The following is a 19,865-nucleotide window of genomic DNA, read 5'->3' as shown; positions in this document are numbered from 1 at the left end:
CTTGGGGCGGTGGGGAGGGTGGAAGACTGGACGTGCGCAGAGGAGGACAGTTAAATATTCCCACCGGGCTGTTGATAAGACGAGCTGGAGCATGTTGAGAGGTGCAGAAACCACAGTTAGTATCACTCAGCAGCACATTTTTCATGTGAGGTAGGAGCCCATAAAATGAACTGAGGGGCCGAACAATCACTGAGGGTGGAAACATACCTGGAAATGTTCGTGATATACACTGGGTGTTTTCCACTTTGTAAACCGATGAAGTGGTAAAGCACTCGGGCATCGTGGAAGCATGTGGTCTGTCCTAACAAAGGTGAGGTTGCACACGGCACTGTTGTAATGGTCAGCCAGGCGTCTGGCATCTGATACATAGTTTGTGCACAAAATGCAGAATTCACACTTTGCTCACCTCAGTATGAAAATGCACATGTTGATGCACACTCACTGGAGAGGCAAACCTAAGTTCACAGTCACATGTTACACTGTTGAGTGTCTAATGTGTTGAGGTGACAAAACCACAGAAACGTATTGTAGAATCCAGGTGGTGAAGTGACGAAATGTCCCATTGTAGATGCAGGAGCTTTGATATCCATGTGTTATGCGGCAGGATACATGGCTAATTGGAACAAATGAAGGCATAAACAAAGCCAGTGTGGTAGATGAGAAAATACTTGCACTACGAGGAAACAGCGCTCGAATTCTTACTCGGGGTCACCACTGTGGAAATTCGGTTGGGTTATAGTCCAAGGAAAACGCACTTGATACTGTAAGACTCAATATTTTTTGTATTGGTAAGTACAAACATCCACATTACAGCAAGTCATAGAGCGAACTGAATAAGCAAGATGGCACGGGCCGTTAGAGAGTCAAAGATCTTGTGATGATGGAGATATGTTGTTTGTACTTGTTTACGCCACAATCTTATTCTTGATATTGTGCTTTCTTGTTCCAAATTGTAATGTACTATGAATACTCACTTTTTCAGATGATTAATAATTAAAAATATGAAGATGCTACTTTAATTAAAATTTATGATGCAATACATGTTAATGAATTTTTCCATTTTTTGGTAGATGAAGAATTTAAATGAAAGAAAAGTGTTGCTCCTAGTGAGAATTGAACCAGTGACTAAGTCATTACAACATTTACATGGTGTGCACTCAGCTACCAACAACTCTCTTAATATATTTGAAATATTTCAGACTTAACAGTGCTCATAAATCTTTGAAATATGTAATGGGCTGTAGTATATTCCTAGGTTATTCACGTAATGGTAGTATTTGAGACATTGTATGTAGGTTTTTGTGGGATAGTTGACATCTGTCTTACAGTGTCTACCACTTCAGGTTTTTCATCTCCTGCATGGTGCTGTATTCACTATGTCGTCTCATCACTCAATGGAGTCAGTTTTGCACACACGGTCTCCCCTGATTTGTATCTAGTAGTAGTATGGCAGCCAGCAGCTTTTGTATTCAATTTTCCATGACTTTTCAGTAACACCCTGAGCCATTAACTCATCCTGTGACCAAGCCAGTTCATTTAATTTCCTTGAGGTAACAAGCACTTGGTATTTGACATATTACTAGTATGCTCGCATTTGCAGCAACTGTTGTCTAGAATAACTGCCTCACAGAGGCGGTGTTGTGCAGTGTTTCAAGACTGATGACAGGTAAGTAAGTGCAGTCGGATATGTGAAGACCCAAGTTTCAAACCATTAGGATTCATCCATTTGAGGTGTTGTGAAAATGAATATGTTACAGAGTGTCAATAAACATTGGAGTGAAATTTGGGATCTGACTTAAAATCTGAAGATTGAGTCAACAGTAGGTTGGCATGCCTCCAGAAGGCAAACTCACTGTCTCTTCTGATTCCTCTGAGTCTGAATTGCTAACTCTTGATCAGTTGATTCTCTCATTCAGACTGGAACTCTCTTTCAATCTCTCATGGCTGCTCACATTACTCACTCACTGTCTGAATGAGTCTATCTGTATCTCATAATTTACAGTTTTCTTTCTCATCTCCCACACCTTTTCTCCTCCAGGGCACTGAATTTTCTGTTTTAATGGCTTTGTAGGCTGAATTTGAAATCCCACCCATTTGCTGACCGACTTTCCATAACCATTCCTCATAATTTTCATGCAGAGTGACAGTTTTCGATCTTGCGGCAGCTGGCGTGTGACCTGGGAACTCCCATCTTTTTCACATGTGCTGTATGTTGTGGCAGTTGCCAGTGTTGGCTGCAGTATTCCCAGGGAATTGCTTCAAGCATTTGTTGACATTTGTGAAGAAAGAAGCTACACAATAACAAACCCACTTGTTTGTAATGTGAACACTTGGACTTTATGTCTCAGGTATCTATGACTTAGCGGCATCCCTCTTGCTGTCTGTTGGACTTTAAACAGGGCAACTCCTCATGAGGAAGGCAAATCCCTTGGTTAAGCTGCCCTGTCTGGCACACTGGTTATGGTTTATAAGTCCCTCTTGTGTACAGTGAATGGTGGAGAAGTCTTACACTATGTTATTTTTCTATTTCATATCCCCACAAATTGTTCCACTGAGATATTTGTGTACATTGATTGATTCCAGTGGTGACTAGTTGGTATTGCTGTCATAGGCATGGAGTGATTCAACAGTATTGTAATCATAGGACACAAAATTTTTTCATTTTGTAAAGTGCAAAATTTTACATTTCTGAGCACTTCAAACAAGTTTCCAATGTGAGACCTTAACTTTTCCCGGCTTATTGAATATTCAAATAACATACGGGTTTGCTGCCGGGTGACGTCGTCGACCACCGCCAATATTTCGACAGGAGCACACCCTGCAGTTGTGCCTTGAGAATGGCAGGGTGTGCTCCTGTTGAAATATCGGCGGTGATCAATGATGTCACCCGGCTGCAAACCCGTAAGTTATTTGAAGTTTCCAATCTTTGCATCACTTTGAAATTTATCAGGATCTGAATGAATATTTGTGCCCTGTGGTTACTATTATGACTACCAAACATCCCAACACACCCTGAAGCACACCTGAAACTGCTTCTACAGATATGGATGACTCTTCGTATAAAATAATGTACTGCACCCTCCTTACCAAGAAACCCTCAACCCAGTCCAAAATTTGGTTTAATGCCCTACAAATGATGGAACTTTTTGTAATAGACATTGATACGATGCAGAGTCAGGTGCTTTTTAGAAGCCGAGAAATACTGCATCTGTATGACTGCTTTGTGATGTATACCTTCGAGGATGTCATGTAGGGAAAGCACAAGTTGGGTTTTGGTTTACCAATGTCTTTGGAATACACACTGCTTAGCATGGAGGAGGTCATTCTGTTTGGGATTTCACATTTCAGCACAGGTTATGTGCTGAGAAACTATAACAGATGGATTTCACAGTTACTTGACATTAGTTTTGTGGATAATATCTGCTACTCTTCTGGTAGCCAGATGTGCCCTGTGCCTTCTTTCAACCTGTGGGTGCTGTTTTTTTTTTTTTTTTGTCTGTGGGATCTGTGATACGTTTTGGTTAAAATAGGGTTTAACTCGGCCATAATTTATGTATAGAATCACGAAATGATTTCATCAGGTGCTGTGGCTTTATTCAGTTTTACAATTTCAGCTGCCTTTCAGTGCCACTGAGTCTAATAACTATAAAATTCATCTTTGCAGTGGTGGGAGAATTAAACTGAGACAGCACTCCTGGATTTTCCATTGAGTTCAGCATTTCTGATTTTGCTTTTCTGTCCTAAATTTCAGTTACAATATTATGAATTTCATTTACAGTTTAATCCATGACTCTATGATCCCTAACCTTGGTGTTACTGATAGTCTTCACATATGACCAGAATTTTTTCTGATACAATTGTGCTTCGATAGTCCTTGCTGCCTATATGTAGTGTCCTTGTGACAGCCAAACTATTTTCTTTTAGCATCCCTGTATCTATAGCCTGATATTTTGTTGTATGCCTATTGTACAGCAGGCAATTTGTCTTTATAAATATCGAATCCACCATGAGCTTTTCTGTTAGATACATACCTATCCAGAGCATGGACAACTAATCTTTTAAATTCCACCACAGTTCTTCTACAAGCACCTGCCCAGAGCTAAATGTTCGAAGCTCCTCTTTGAGAAATGACACTACTGATTCTTTATCTGCTCTAGTGAAAATAAAAATCTTTCTACTAGTTTTTGTTACACTTAGTCTGTTTTAACTGTGTCATGGTCACTAATGCCAGTTTCAATCTGGACATTCACAAAGCAGCCAGGTCTGTTTGTTACCATTACATCCAATATGTTTCCATCATTAATGGGCTCCTTGGTAGTTTTCAGAGAAGACATTTAGTAATGTTTTGAAGAATGTCTTGTAACATCCATCATTTAAAAAACTGTAGTTAACCCAAGTGATGGTTGAATGAATCAAATCACCTCCAATGATGATAGTATGATAGGAAATATCTGTGCCAGTGAACTGAAGTTTTTCTCTAAAGTGTTTGGTTACATCTGGGATTGTGTCCAATGGTCAATAGAAATATCCAGTTATAAATTTCTGAACACCCTTGATACTAAGTCTCTCCCAAACAGTCTTGCATGCAACTTCACATTCTATCTTTGTAAATTTGAGTTTATTCTACACCAAGGGGCCTGGGTTCCATTCCCGGCTGGGGCAGGAGATTTTCTCCGCTCAGGGACTGGGTGTTGTGTTGTCCTCATCATCATTTCATCCCCATCTGCGACGCGCAAGTTACCCAATGTGGCATCAATTGCAATAAGTAATTGCCCTCAGCGGCCGAACTTCCCCGAATGGGGGACTCCCAGCCCACAATTCCATACGCTCATTTCCATGAGTTTCTTGTATTCTGTGACAAATATTATACCACCATTTTCCATTAATGTATCCTTTCAGTATAATATACTTCAAGCACATTTGTTAATTTGAGCCTTTAGCCAGCTTTCTGTACCTAGTATTTTGTAAGCTCCACTGGTTTTCAGCAATGCTTCAAACAAGGGCTGTGTTGTGAATTCTTCAGCTGTTCATCACCAGGATTTTAAAGCCATTCATCAAAAGAATTTTGATAGCATCATCTGTGAATGGCATTTGTTTCGATATTATGTTGATGTCTCCAATAGCCCCCCCCCCCTCCCCCGCCCCCTGCGGGTCTGGGGGTTAGAATAGGCCTGAGGTATTTCTGCCTGTTGTAAGAGGTGATTAAAAGGAGTCTCACACATTTTGACCTTTATGTGATGGTCCCCTATAGGGTTTGACCTCCATTTTTCCAAAATTTCCCGAAGAGCGAACCAGTTGTGGAAGGGTGCCTTACACGGTGCATAATGTCCATCGTGCATGGTGATCTTTGGCCCACTTTATCATTGTGGATTTGCAGTTCCACTCATCCTCCATCTGTTGGGCGAGGACACCTTCCTGGGTGCATTTTTCTCCATCCACTGTGCAGTGTCATTTTCTACGCCGACGATGACCATGGACTACTTTGCACCTGATATCCAGCGCAGTAGCCAGTCCATTGTGGTAGGGCCGCCATGTACCCTATTGGTTGTAGCCTCCTGACTACACAGGGATCATTCTGCTGATGCCTGCACCGTTAACTCCCCATGTATGCCAAGGAGTAGGTGCCTGTCACCATCAGTCATCTGGACTCCTGGCAATGGCCATCCTGCCAGGTGGCCTTTGCTGCAGCTGGATGGTGCCTGTGGGAGAGGGTCCCTGGTAGGAGTGGGTGTCATCAGGGCAGATGATACACCATGAAGCATAGTATGTCATCTCTTGCTGGTGGTCCACGACCAGCAGTCTCTAAGCTCGAGGTCTAACTTCAATGCAAAAAAATATGACCCCAAATTGTTCCCCTCCCTGGCCACACCATGGGAGGAATGCCAGGCTGAGGATGGCAGCGAAGCTTATATGCCCCGTTACCTTGTATGTACGAGAGTTGATGGGAATCTTTTGTGTCCGTGAAGCCTCAGTTTTTTGTGGAGAATTTAGGGGACAAGTTTGGGAAGGTGGAGGGATTGTCCAAAATGCGATCTGGGTCAGTCTTGATAAAAACAGCATCCTCTGCCTGGTCATGGGCATTGCTCACCTGTTGTGACAAGTTGGGGGATGTTTCAGTTACCATCATGCCCCATAAGAGCTTAAAAATGGTCCAGGGTATTATATTCCACAGGAACATTCTTTTGCACTCTGATGACGAGCTGCGTGCTAATTTAGAGTGGTGAGGTGTTCATTTCATCTGGCATGTCCATCGGGATCCAAGGGATAATCAGTTTGCCACCAGTGCCTTCATCTTGGCCTTCGAGGTGACACATTACCTGAGAAGGTCAAGGTGATGGTCTACTGCTGTGATGCCAAGCCCTATATCCCTCCCCTGATGCAGTGCTTTAAGTGCTGGAAGTTGGGGCAAACGTCTTCCTGCTGTACTTACAGTGTCATCTGTTGAGATTGTGGATGTCCTTCGCATCCAAATACTCCATGTGCCCCACCTCCCATCTGTGTCAACTGTGGAGAGCACCATTCCCCTTGTTCACTGGACTATAGGATTCTACAGAAAGAAAGGAAAATGATGGAATACAAGACCCTGGACTGACTGACCTACGCTGTGGCTAAGAGAAAATATGAGAGGCTACATCCTGTACGTATGACATCCACTTACATCACCACTATGACAACGGTTCTAGCACCTTCCGTTCCACCGTGTACAGTTGGCTCTCAGAGCAGTCAGACTCCATTTGCCCCTTGATGGTCGGGGGCACTTCTATCCCTGTTGCTCCTGCACCACCTACTTCGGGAGAAACACCCCCCACAACCATCAGGGACATCAGTCCCCACTTCTCAGACAGAGAAGCGTAAGTCTTCTTCGACTCCTCTTGCTAGGAGAGGATCCCTTGGGTCACTTCTTTCCCAGGTTTCTACCAGTGGGAAAGCAGACACCTGCCAGTGGCTGTAGCACCCACAGGTAGATGTTCATAGGGCTTCACGGTCCTCCTCAGTCCCTGGGATTAAATCAGTGAAGCCCTCCCAGCTGGAAAAAAATTGCCGCCACAGACTGAGTACCTGTCTGTAAAGCTTAACAGTTGCCATAGATCAGTGAGAGAAACCCAAAAAGAAGAAGACCCCCCAGAACTGAGACATTTCGGTGGCACCCATACCACCACTACCTACCAGCTCTGCGTCTGAGGATAAATTGGAGATTCTGGCATCCGCTGAGGATCTAGATCTCGCTGGGCCATCAGACACAATGGATGTTGATCGCACAGGTACTCAGTCTGTGGTGGCAAGTGACCCTGAGGCGTAAACTGCCTCATTGAGCATTTCATGCCTTCCCAGCCTCACAATAATGTCATACTCCAGTGGAATTAATGTGGTTTTTCCACCACCTGGCTGAGCTATGGCAACTGTTAAGCTTTACACTTGCTTTATGAATTGCCCTCCAGGGTACCTGGTTCCTGGCAATGCGAATCCCTGCCCTCCGCGGCTATAGAGGATATTACATGAACCGTAGCGACTGTAATAGAATGTCAAGTGGAGTTTGCATCTATGTCCTGAACTCGGTATGTAGTGAACCTGTGCCTCTTCAAACTCCTCTTGAAGTTGTGGCTGTCAGGATAAGGACAACGGAGGAAATAATTGTCTGCAATTCCCTGCAATTCCTTCAGATGGTGCAGTACCCCTGAACGAATTGGCTGCACTGATTCATCAACTCCCTAAACCTTTTCTACTTTTGGGAGATTTTGACGCCCATAGGGTGGCACCATGCTTACTGGCCGAGGTGGAGATGTCAAAAATTTACTGTCTCAGCTCAACATCGGCCTCCTGAATACCGGGGCCACCACGCATTTCATTGTGACTCATGGTACCTACTCGGCCATTGATTTATCACTTTGCAGCCCAGGACTTATCCCATCTGTCCACTGGAGAGCCCACGATGTGGCACTGACCACTTCCCCGTCTTCCTGTCACTCCCCCTGCCTCATGCCCATGGACACCTACCCAGATGGCTTTAAACAAGGCGGACTGGGAAACTTTCACCTCTGCTGTCACCATTGAATCTCCCCCACTCAGTAACATCAATGTGATGGTTGAGCGAGACACCAGGACTCGTTTCTGCGGTGGAAAACACGATCCCTGTTCCTTAGGGTACCCCAGGTGACACACAGTACCTTGATGGTCGCTGAAAATCGCTGAGGCAATTAAGGAGTGTTGGCAGGCTCTACAGCAACATAAGCAGCACCCGAATTACCATCTCCTTTTCCCACCAACAGTGGTTCATCTCCTGCATTGGCGGCCCAGGTCAGGGCTTATGATCACAGTTCGTACCCGATCCCTCCTCTGTGAAATAGAGTCCTTTCCTTTACCACCTCCCCTCCGGGTCCATCTGCATACGCCTCCATGGTGTATAACTAGGCTGCGGCTTCATGTGGACCTTTCACATGGCCCTAAGGACACAGTTACTCCTGCGGCTCTCCACTGTCACTTCCTCTTGATTCTTGATGTGTTCCGTGGCTCTGAAGTGGTTTACAACTACGGCTCGATGGCTGATGGTCACATTGGCTTTGTCATGTTCACAGAGGCCATATTGAACAGCATTCCTTGCCATGATGGCTGCAGTGTATTCAGTGCAGAACCGGTGGCCATATCTCATGCTTTTGAGCACATCCGTTCATGCCCTGGTGAGTAATTTCTTCTCTGTACCGACTCCTTGAGCAGTCTCCAAGCTATTGACCTGTGCTACCCTCACCATCCTTCGGTAGCATTCATCCAGGAGTCCATCTATGCCCTGGAACAATCCAGTCATTACGAGGTGTTTGTGTGGATGCCAGGACACATTGGAATCCCAGGCAACAAATTTACTGACAGGCTTGCCAAACAGGCTATGCAGAAACCGCTTCTGGAGATCGTCATCTCTGAAATTGACCTGTGTTCAGTATAACGCTGCAAGGCTTTTTGCCTTTGGGAGAATGGCATAGCCTCTGTATGCACAACAAACTGCGTGCCATTAAGGAGACTACGAGTGTGTGGAAGTCCTCTCTGTGGGCCTCTCGCCGGGAGTCTGGGGACATTGACACAGGTTTTGAGTTTCATTAAGATTCTGTGACCAAGGCTGGTGTCCCTGTTTTCTTTGCCAGCTGCTGCCAGACGACAGGCATCATTAATTCCAACATGCTGAAAAACCTTTTGTTTGTTGCACTCGGTTCTCTCAGTGGCTGTTGGAACAGTCTCTTCAGTGTGTTGAAGAGACTGTTTCCCATCTCTTGTCGCCATTTCTCTAAGGGGTACTATTATTCACCAGATGTACAGACCCCTACCTTTCTGCACTTGCTGTTGCTGACATGGGACACATCAAGTGTACTGTGCTAATGTGTCTCACAGAGTGATTATTAACTTGCCATAAGAAATAAATATTCCTTTTTGTTTACTGTCCTTTCTTTGGTCTTGAAATATTTTCTGTGGTTTATTGATTTGTATAGATATTGAGTACACAAAATGAAAATGTAAGATGGTATTTTATTCGAAACATAATATTTTTCCTACACTTTTTCTTCTTTTTAGGTTTGTTTCGAACAGTGAAGATTAATCTTTCACACAGAGATTTACGAAAAACTGTACATGGTATTTTAAAGACGTGTAACTTACCAACTGCCTATGTAGAGAGAATACCTGAAAAATCTGAAACCACAAGTCCAAATGAATTCAAGTTTGATGCAGTAAAATTTGAACAGAACGATCCCATGTATGGAAGCTACATTCTTAAAAGTAAAATTAAAAAAGCAAAGGAAACAGAAACATTAAGGCAAGTGACAATTTTTTTGAAGACAATATTAATAGAGTATTAAGGTGTACATTAAAGGGAGAAACAAAGTATATGGGTCAAAAGATGAAGAGAAGACGAAAGTGGAAAAAAAGATGTGCAATAAACAATGTACAGAGTTCATTCAGCATGTCGTATGTTATGTTGCTGCTCACTACAGATTGCATGTGTTATTTCTTTTTTATATATGTGTGTGTATATTTTAATTTATTTATACATACATCAGAATACAGATGTCATGTATTTCTCTTCAATATCTTTTCATTATTCCATTTACTAGTTTAGCTTCTGGATAAATATGTTTTCATACAGCACAAGCATATTAGCTTTGGTAGAAGGTACAAATTATTGTTAGCTACTGCAGAAGGTGCTATTGATGATTGTTGATGTGCTTACAGTTGTAGGAAGTGGATACAAGGTAGACCTTTATACTATAAACACAAGGACATACAGTTCCATGGGTAAAATTCGTATACTTTTGATTACAATATGTACACATATTCAAGCAAGCAAAAGCAAATATTTAACATCCTTTGTTGCATTTACAATTGTTTGACTGACTGAATACTGTCATTGTTTCTCCGACTAGTCATTTTTAGTAATTGAGGATTATGGCACAGGCTTCAAAGGCAGTCTTCCAAGGTTCATAATATCTTCTGCGCCAGATCTCTGTGTGTTCTGTCTTATAAAGAAGTGTGGGAGGATACAGTTTGCTCCATTGAAGGCGTGGCTATTAGCAGTGACTTCTATCTGCATTTCTTGCACCACATTTTGGTCTTGCAGTAAGTGATGGAGATAATGAAGTGAGCGAAGCATCCTCTAGCATCCAGCCTGGAGTTAATATAATTGGCTGATTTTGGAGTTGTGGACTGGCAGTGTCATGTGTGGTCAGCATAAATGCTGTCAATCCCACAGCTGACTTAAATGATAGAATGTGCATAAATTTGTCAATATTTGTTTATTAGACCACGTCCATCATTTAAATATTTGCCAGAGTTTCCTGAATAACAGCTTAATCAGCTGGAGAAACTGCATTGCATTCAACATTCAGTAACAATGTCAAACTGTGCTCACTTTGAGAATGGCTTCTGTTCAGCTGCTCTTCTCTTCTTAGATAAAACCCTGTTTTCTGACATTTGCATTTAATGGTCCGGTTGGCCAAGTTCCTCATGCATGCACAGAATATGCCATACACCATAAGGTGACTTGCAGGGTGTAGATGTAGAAATAGAATTGGGCCACATGGCAGGCAGCCTGTATTAGCTGCTCCTTCTCCCACTCCTGCAGCATTTGAATAGCCTGATCTATAGCCTTTGTACAGTCCCTGTCCCATTACCACCATAATCCTTACTTCTCACTGTGAATACTATGTGACTGTACTCAACATTCACCATCTCCACGACCTTACTGTCATGAGGCACTATCTTTCCTATGTTGTCCTGACATTGAACTGGTTGCTTGCATGCCACATTGTTATTTACTAGTAAGATTGCTAACTCACAAAGCAGTATAAAAATACAGCCAGGCTTTTATAGTGTGAATGACAGATATAGAAACAGCCAAGTCCATTTTGTCAGTTTCAGCATCTGGAGTGGGAATTAGAAGTTATCCATGGGTGCTGATGGCCTTCCCATATCCTTTACACACAGTATCCTACCCATTTACTCTAGGAATAGACTTCTTGTTCCATTTTGTCTTGTGCCACTAACACTCTCATTTCCGCTTTCAGCTATCTACCTTACTTCCCTTATCCAATATCACCGAAGCCTTGAAAAGATCAGCCTTGTTCTTTTCCAAGGTTTTGCTACTTCTTGTTGTGCCTTGAGGTGATATACTACAAAAGATCCAACAGTCATCATCCAAAATTGTTTTCTATCAACCATCTAACCTACAGAATATTCTAGTTCACCCCTTGCCAGACTGCTCCCTGTTTCACACTTGATGATCATTATCTTATGAACAACTCAGGACAAGACTTTTCGAATACACTCATTCATTGCCTCCTACTGCCATCCTGTCACAGCATCTACAAATATCCCACCCTCCCAAAGGTAATTATGTTTGGAAGCATCCATAGCAAATAATAGATGTGCACTTTTTATGTAGGTATGGCAAAAAGTCAGCTGTTAACTCCATTGAATGACCATTGTCAAACTGTAGCTAAAAACAAACTTACCCATCTAGTTAATGAACTTGTTGCACCCCATACCATCAATGCCTTCATCAGGTCTTTCAATATTTGTGTCATTAAGATACTCCTCCACAACATAAACCTCTCTGAGCTTTGCAGGTGGGAATGTTTCCTCCACATCCTCCATTTTCACAATCTTTGCAATCCTCATATCTGCCTCCTTCCCTCTCCATTGCTTTTACTTATCCTTTACTTTCCTGTGCTTGTATTAGAGTCACCCCCATGAACCATGGACCTTGCTGTTGGTGGGGAGGCTTGCGTGCCTCAGCGATACAGATAGCCGTGCCGTAGGTGCAACCACAACGGAGGGGTATCTGTTGAGAGGCCAGACAAATGTGTGGTTCCTGAAGAGGGGCAGCAGCCTTTTCAGTAGTTGCAAGGGCAACAGTCTGGATGATTGACTGATCTGGCATTGTAACATTAACCAAAACGGCCTTGCTGTGCTGGTACTGCGAATGATTGAAAGCAAGGGGAAACTACGGCTGTAATTTTTCCCGAGGGCATGCAGCTTTACTGTATGAATAAATGATGATGTCGTCCTCTTGGGTAAAATATTCCGGAGGTAAGATAGTCCCCCATTCGGATCTCCGGGCGGGGACTACTCAGGAGGACATCGTTATCAGGAGAAAGAAAACTGGCGTTCTACGGATCGGAGTGTGGAATGTCAGATCCCTTAATCAGGCAGGTAGGTTAGAAAATTTAAAAAGGGAAATGGATAGGTTAAAGTTGGATATAGTGGGAATTAGTGAAGTCCGGTGGCAGGAGGAACAAGACTTTTGGTCAGGTGAATACAGGGTTATAAATACAAAATCAAATAGGGGTAATGCAGGAGTAGGTTTAATAATGAATAAAACAATAGGAATGCGGGTAAGCTGCTACAAACAGCACAGCGAGCGCATTGTTGTGGCCAAGATAGACATGAATCCCACGCCTACGACAGTAGTACAAGTCTATATGCCAACTAGCTCTGGAGATGACGAAGAAATTGAAGAAATGTATGATGAAATAAAATAAATTATTCAGATAGTGAAGGGAGAAGAAAATTTAATAGTCATGGGTGACTGGAATTTGGTAATAGGAAAAGGGAGAGAAGGAAACATAGTAGGTGAATATGGATTGGGGCTAAGAAATGAAAGAGGAAGCCGCCTGGTAGAATTTTGCACAGAGCATAACTTAATCATAGCTAATACTTTGTTTAAGAATCATGAAAGAAGGTTGTATACATGGAAGAACCCTGGAGATACTAAAAGGTATCAGATAGATTATATAATGGTAAGACAGAGATTTAGGAACCAGGTTTTAAATTGTAAGACATTTCCATGGGCAGATGTGGACTCTGACCACAATCTATTGGTTATGACCTGTAGATTAAAACTGAAGAAACTGCGAAAAGGTGGGAATTTAATGAGATGGGACCTGGATAAACTGAAAGAAACAAAGGTTGTACAGAGTTGCAGGGAGAGCATAAGGGAACAATTGACAGGAATGGGGGAAAGAAATACAGTAGAAGAAGAATGGGTAGCTTTGAGGGATGAAGTAGTGAAGGCAGCAGAGGATCAAGTAGGTAAAAAGACGTGGTCTAGTAGAAATACTTGCGTAACAGAAGAAATATTGAATTTAATTGATGAAAGGAGAAAATATAAAAATGCAGTAAATGAAGCAGGCAAAAAGGAATACAATGTTGTTGTGGCCTTCAGTCCTGAGACTGGTTTGATGCAGCTCTCCATGCTACTCTATCCTGTGCAAGCTTCTTCATCTCCCAGTACCTACTGCAACCTACATCCTTCTGAATCTGCTTAGTGTATTGATCTCTTGGTCTCCCTCTTCGATTTTTACCCTCCACGCTGCCCTCCAATGCTAAATTTGTGATCCCTTGATGCCTCAAAATAATGTCCTACCAACCGATCCCTTCTTCTAGTCAAGTTGTGCCACAAACTTCTCTTCTCCCCAGTCCTATTCAATACCTCCTCATTAGTTACGTGATCTACCCACCTTATCTTCAGCATTCTTCTGTAGCACCACATTTCGAAAGCTTCTATTCTCTTCTTGTCCAAACTGGTTATTGTCCATGTTTCACTTCCATACATGGCTACACTCCATACAAATACTTTCAGAAACGACTTCCTGACACTTAAATCTATACTCGATGTTAACAAATTTCCCTTCTTCAGAAACACTTTCCTTGCCATTGCCAGTCTACATTTTATATCCTTTCTACTTCGACCATCATCAGTTATTTTACTCCCTAAATAGCAAAACTCCTTTACTACTTTAAGTGTCTCATTTCCTAATCTAATCCCCTCAGCATCACCCGATTTAATTTGACTACATTCCATTATCCTCGTTTTGCTTTTGTTGATGTTCATCTTATATCCTCCTATCAAGACACTGTCCATTCCGTTCAACTGCTCTTCCAAGTCCTTTGCTGTCTCTGACAGAATTACAATGTCATCGGCAAACCTCAATGTTTTTACTTCTTCTCCATGAATTTTAATACCTACTCCGAATTTTTCTTTTGTTTCCTTTACTGCTTGCTCAATATACAGATTGAATAACATCGGGGAGAGGCTACAACCCTGTCTCACTCCTTTCCCAACCACTGCTTCCGTTTCATGCCCCTCGACTCTTATAACTGCCATCTGGTTTCTGTACAAATTGTAAATAGCCTTTCGCTCCCTGTATTTTACCCCTGCCACCTTCAGAATTTGAAAGAGAGTATTCCAGTTAACGTTGTCAAAAGCTTTCTCTAAGTCTACAAATGCTAGAAATGTAGGTTTGCCTTTTCTTAATCTTTCTTCTAAGATAAGTCGTAAGGTTAGTATTGCCACACGTGTTCCAGTGTTTCTACGGAATCCAAACTGATCTTCCCCGAGGTCCGCTTCTACCAGTTTTTCCATTCGTCTGTAAAGAATTTGCATTAGTATTTTGCAGCTGTGACTTATTAAACTGATAGTTCGGTAATTTTCACATCTGTCAACACCTGCTTTCTTTGGGACTGGAATTATTATATTCTTCTTGAAGTCTGAGGGTATTTCGCCTGTTTCATACATCTTGCTCACCAGATGGTAGAGTTTTGTCATGACTGGCTCTCCCAAGGCCATCAGTAGTTCCAATGGAATGTTGTCTACTCCCGGGGCCTTGTTTCGACTCAGGTCTTTCAGTGCTCTGTCAAACTCTTCACGCAGTATCTTATCTCCCATTTCATCTTCATCTACATCCTCTTCCATTTCCATAATACTGTCCTCAAGTACATCGCCCTTGTATAAACCCTCTATATACTCCTTCACCTTTCTGCCTTCCCGTCTTTGCTTAGAACTGGGTTGCCATCTGAGCTCTTGATATTCATACAAGTGGTTCTCTTCTCTCCAAAGGTCTCTTTAATTTTCCTGTAGGCAGTATCTATCTTACCCCTAGTGAGATAAGCCTCTACATCCTTACATTTGTCCTCTAGCCATCCCTGCTTAGCCATTTTGCACTTTCTGTCGATCTCATTTTTGAGACGTTTGTGTTCCCTTTTGCCTGCTTCATTTACTGCATTTTTATATTTTCTCCTTTCATCAATTAAATTCAATATTTCTTCTGTTACCCAAGGATTTCTATTAGCCCTCGTCTTTTTACCTACTTGATCCTCTGCTGCCTTCACTACTTCATCCCTCAGAGCTACCCATTCTTCTTCTACTGTATTTCTTTCCCCCATTCCCGTCAATTGTTCCCTTATGCTCTCCCTGAAACTCTCTACAACCTCTGGTTCTTTCAGTTTATCCAGGTCCCATCTCCTTAAATTCCCACCATTTTGCAGTTTCTTCAGTTTCAATCTGCAGTTCATAATCAATAGATTGTGGTCAGAATCCACATCTGCCCCTGGAAATGTCTTACAATTTAAAACCTGGTTCCTAAATCTCTGTCTTACCATTATATAATCTATCTGATACCTATTAGTATCTCCAGGATTCTTCCAGGTATACAACCTTCTTTTATCATTCTTGAACCAAGTGTTAGCTATGATTAAGTTATGCTCTGTGCAAAATTCTACCAGGCGGCTTCCTCTTTCATTTCTTCCCCCCAATCCATATTCACCTACTATGTTTCCTTCTCTCCCTTTTCCTACTGACGAATTCCAGTCACCCATGACTATTAAATTTTCGTCTCCCTTCACTACCTGAATAATTTCTTTTATCTCGTCATACATTTCATCAATTTCTTCATCATCTGCAGAGCTAGTTGGCATATAAACTTGTACTACTGTAGTAGGCATGGGCTTCGTATCTATCTTGGCCACAATAATGCATTCACTATGCTGTTTGTAGTAGCTAACCCGCACTCCTATTTTTTATTCATTATTAAGCCTACTCCTGCATTACCCCTATTTGATTTTGTATTTATAACCCTGTAATCACCTGACCAGAAGTCTTGTTCCTCCTGCCACCGAACTTCACTAATTCCCACTATATCTAACTTTAACCTATCCATTTCCCTTTTTAAATTTTCTAACCTACCTGCCCGATTAAGGGATCTGACATTCCACGCTCCGATCCGTAGAATGCCAGTTTTCTTTCTCCTGATAACGACGTCCTCTTGAGTAGTCCCCGCCTGGAGATCCGAATGGGGGACTATTTTACCTCCGGAATATTTTACCCAAGAGGACGCCATCATCATTTAATCATACTGTAAAGCTGCATGTCCTCGGGAAAAATTACGGCTGTAGTTTCCCCTTGCTTTCAGCCGTTCGCAGTACCAGCACAGCAAGGCCGTTTTGGTTAATGTTACAAGGCCAGATCAGTCAATCATCCAGACTGTTGCCCCTGCAACTACTGAAAAGGCTGCTGCCCCTCTTCAGGAACCACATGTTTGTCTGGCCTCTCAACAGATACCCCTCCGTTGTGGTCGCACGTACGGTACGTCTATCTGTATCGCTGAGGCACGCAAGCCTCCCCACCAACGGCAAGGTCCATTGTTCATGGGGGAAGAAGGAATACAAACGTCTCAAAAATGAGATCGACAGGAAGTGCAAAATGGCTAAGCGGGGATGGCTAGAGGACAAATGTAACGATGTAGAGGCTTATCTCACTAGGGGTAAGATAGATACTGCCTACAGGAAAATTAAAGAGATCTTTGGAGATAAGAGAACGACTTGTATGAATATCAAGAGCTCAAGGAAGGGAAAGCAGAAAGGTGGAAGGAGTATATAGAGGGTCTATTCAAGGGCGATGTACTTCAGGACAATATTATGGAAATGGAAGAGGATGTAGATGAAGATGAAATGGGAGATACGATACTGCGTGAAGAGTTTGACGAGCACTGAAAGACCTGAGCGAAACAAGGCCCCCGGAGTAGACAACATTCCATTGGAACTACTGACGGCCTTGGGAGAGCCAGTCCTGACAAAACTCTACCATCTGGTGAGCAAGATGTATGAAACAGGCGAAATACCCTCAGACTTCAAGAAGAATATAATAATTCCAGTCCCAAAGAAAGCAGGTGTTGACAGATGTGAAAATTACTGAACCATCAGTTTAATAAGTCACAGCTGCAAAATACTAACACGAATTCTTTACAGATGAATGGAAAAACTAATAGTAGCCAACCTCGGGGAAGATCAGTTTGGATTCCGTAGAAACAGTGGAACACGTGAGGCAATACTGACCTTACGACTTATCTTAGAAGAAAGATTAAGGAAAGGCAAACCTACGTTTCTAGCATTTGTAGATTTAGAGAAAGCTTTTGACAATGTTGACTGGAATACTCTCTTTCAAATTCTAAAGGTGGCAGGGGTAAAATACAGGGAGCGAAAGGCTATTTACAGTTTGTACAGAAACCAGATGGCAGTTATGAGTCGAGGGGCATGAAAGGGAAGCAGTGGTTGGGAAAGGAGTGTGACAGGGTTGTAGCCTCTCCCCGATGTTATTCAATCTGTATATTGAGCAAGCAGTAAAGGAAACAAAAGAAAAATTCGGAGTAGGTATTAAAATCCATGGAGAAGAAATAAAAACTTTGAGGTTCTCCGATGACATTGTAATTTTGTCAGAGACAGCAAAGGACTTGGAAGAGCAGTTGAATGGAATGGACAGTGTCTTGAAAGGAGGATATAAGATGAACATCAACAAAAGCAAAACGAGGATAATGGAATGTAGTCGAATTAAGTCGGGTGATGCTGATGGAATTAGATTAGGAAATGAGACACTTAAAGTAGTAAAGGAGTTTTGCTATTTGGGGAGCAAAATAACTGATGATGGTCGAAGTAGAGAGGATATAAAATGTAGACTGGCAATGGCAAGGAAAGCATTTCTGAAGAAGAGAAATTTGTTAACATCGAGTATAGATTTAAGTGTCAGGAAGTCATTTCTGAAAGTATTTGTATGGAGTGTAGCCATGTATGGAAGTGAAACATGGACGATAAATAGTTTGGACAAGAAGAGAATAGAAGCTTTTGAAATGTGGTGCTACAGAAGAATGCTGAAGATTAGATGGGTAGATCACATAACTAATGAGGAAGTACTGAATAGGATTGGGGAGAAGAGAAGTTTGTGGCACAACTTGACCAGAAGATGGGATCGGTTGGTAGGACATGTTCTGAGGCATCAAGGGATCACCAATTTAGTATTGGAGGGCAGTGTGGAGGGTAAAAATCGTAGAGGGAGACCAAGAGATGAATACACTAAGCAGATTCAGAAGGATGTAGGTTGCAATAGGTACTGGGAGATGAAGAAGCTTGCACAGGGTAGAGTAGCATGGAGAGCTGCATCAAACCAGTCTCAGGACTGAAGACCACAACAACAACAACCTCTCTCTTTCAAATTAGATTCTAAGACTTGCTTTCTCTGCTGCTCCCCTTAACCTTACCAGATAGTTTTGTATTATACAATGAGTCCCCTTTTGTTACCAGTAACAGTGAAGCTTTTTCATTTGATTACTGCTCCATTGTGCTTGTGTCAGCTTCTAAAATTATTTTAAAATATTTCTGTAGCTGTTGATTTTGCATTTTTTTTAGATATTTTTGCCTAGTATGAAGTGTGTGAGTATGTGCTACAGGTGATGATCAATCTGTGGATCTCGCATGTCTCAACAATACAGATACCTGTTCTGTAGTTGCAATCACAGCATGTTCTGTAGTTGCAATCACAGCAAAGGAGAATCTGTGTAGATGTCCAATCAGATGGTGCTCAGATAGGGCAAATAATGGAAAGTTTTGTAGAAGTTTGAGGCAAGTTTTCTGGGTGTTTTTGGGGGTTCTAACTTCAAATTTTCAAAGTCCCACCAAAATTTTTGCCCAAAACTAGGCCAAAATGGAAAAAACAGTAAAATGGTTCCTTTTTTCGGTTTTTTACTTGTAACTGCGAAACCATTTATAAAAATAAAGAGAATAAAATTTCCCACAAAACAGATCTCATTGATGTTTTTTGTCAGACCAACTGTGTGGTGTGTAGCACATTTGAAGTTGGTGCAATTTCAAAGCTGAGGAGTTGGGCCATCTCAGGACCTTATTCTGTGACTAGTAAAAATACCTTCAGCAGAGGTGATTAGACACACTGACTCCGTAAAATTGAAATATTTTGATGTAAGTGATAATTCTGTAGTTTTGGGAGCCATCAAGGTCAACAGTATTTGGGTTTGCTTGCAGTTGTCATCATCACCAACATCTCTGGATACTATTATTCTACATCAACATCCCCACCCGATCTACTGTGGTCATATGTCACATTCAGTCAACTGCCAGATACTCCTAGCTGGAATTGGTTCATGGAGGAAGTTATCAAAGATATACCTTACCAATGAACCCTCATTTGTACAAAGTGTGAAAAGGATGAAACTTGTTTAAATTTTGTTTAAAATTATTGTATTAATAATATATCATGATAACAA

General features: G+C 42.0%; 1 protein-coding gene across 1 annotated transcript in view; it reads left to right on the top strand.

Moving 5' to 3' along the window:
* The window catches only part of LOC126236323 (T-cell activation inhibitor, mitochondrial-like), a 356,623-nt gene that overhangs the window by 150,109 nt on the left and 186,649 nt on the right, over positions 1–19,865 (top strand). The window contains exon 4 of the mRNA XM_049945539.1: positions 9,556–9,796. Coding sequence (XP_049801496.1) covers positions 9,556–9,796 — 241 coding nt within the window. The remainder of the gene's footprint in view (positions 1–9,555; positions 9,797–19,865) is intronic.

This window comes from Schistocerca nitens, chromosome 2 (genome assembly GCF_023898315.1).
Source record: "Schistocerca nitens isolate TAMUIC-IGC-003100 chromosome 2, iqSchNite1.1, whole genome shotgun sequence".
Classification (NCBI taxonomy): domain Eukaryota; kingdom Metazoa; phylum Arthropoda; class Insecta; order Orthoptera; family Acrididae; genus Schistocerca; species Schistocerca nitens.
This window is presented reverse-complemented; position numbering and strand designations above follow the sequence as displayed.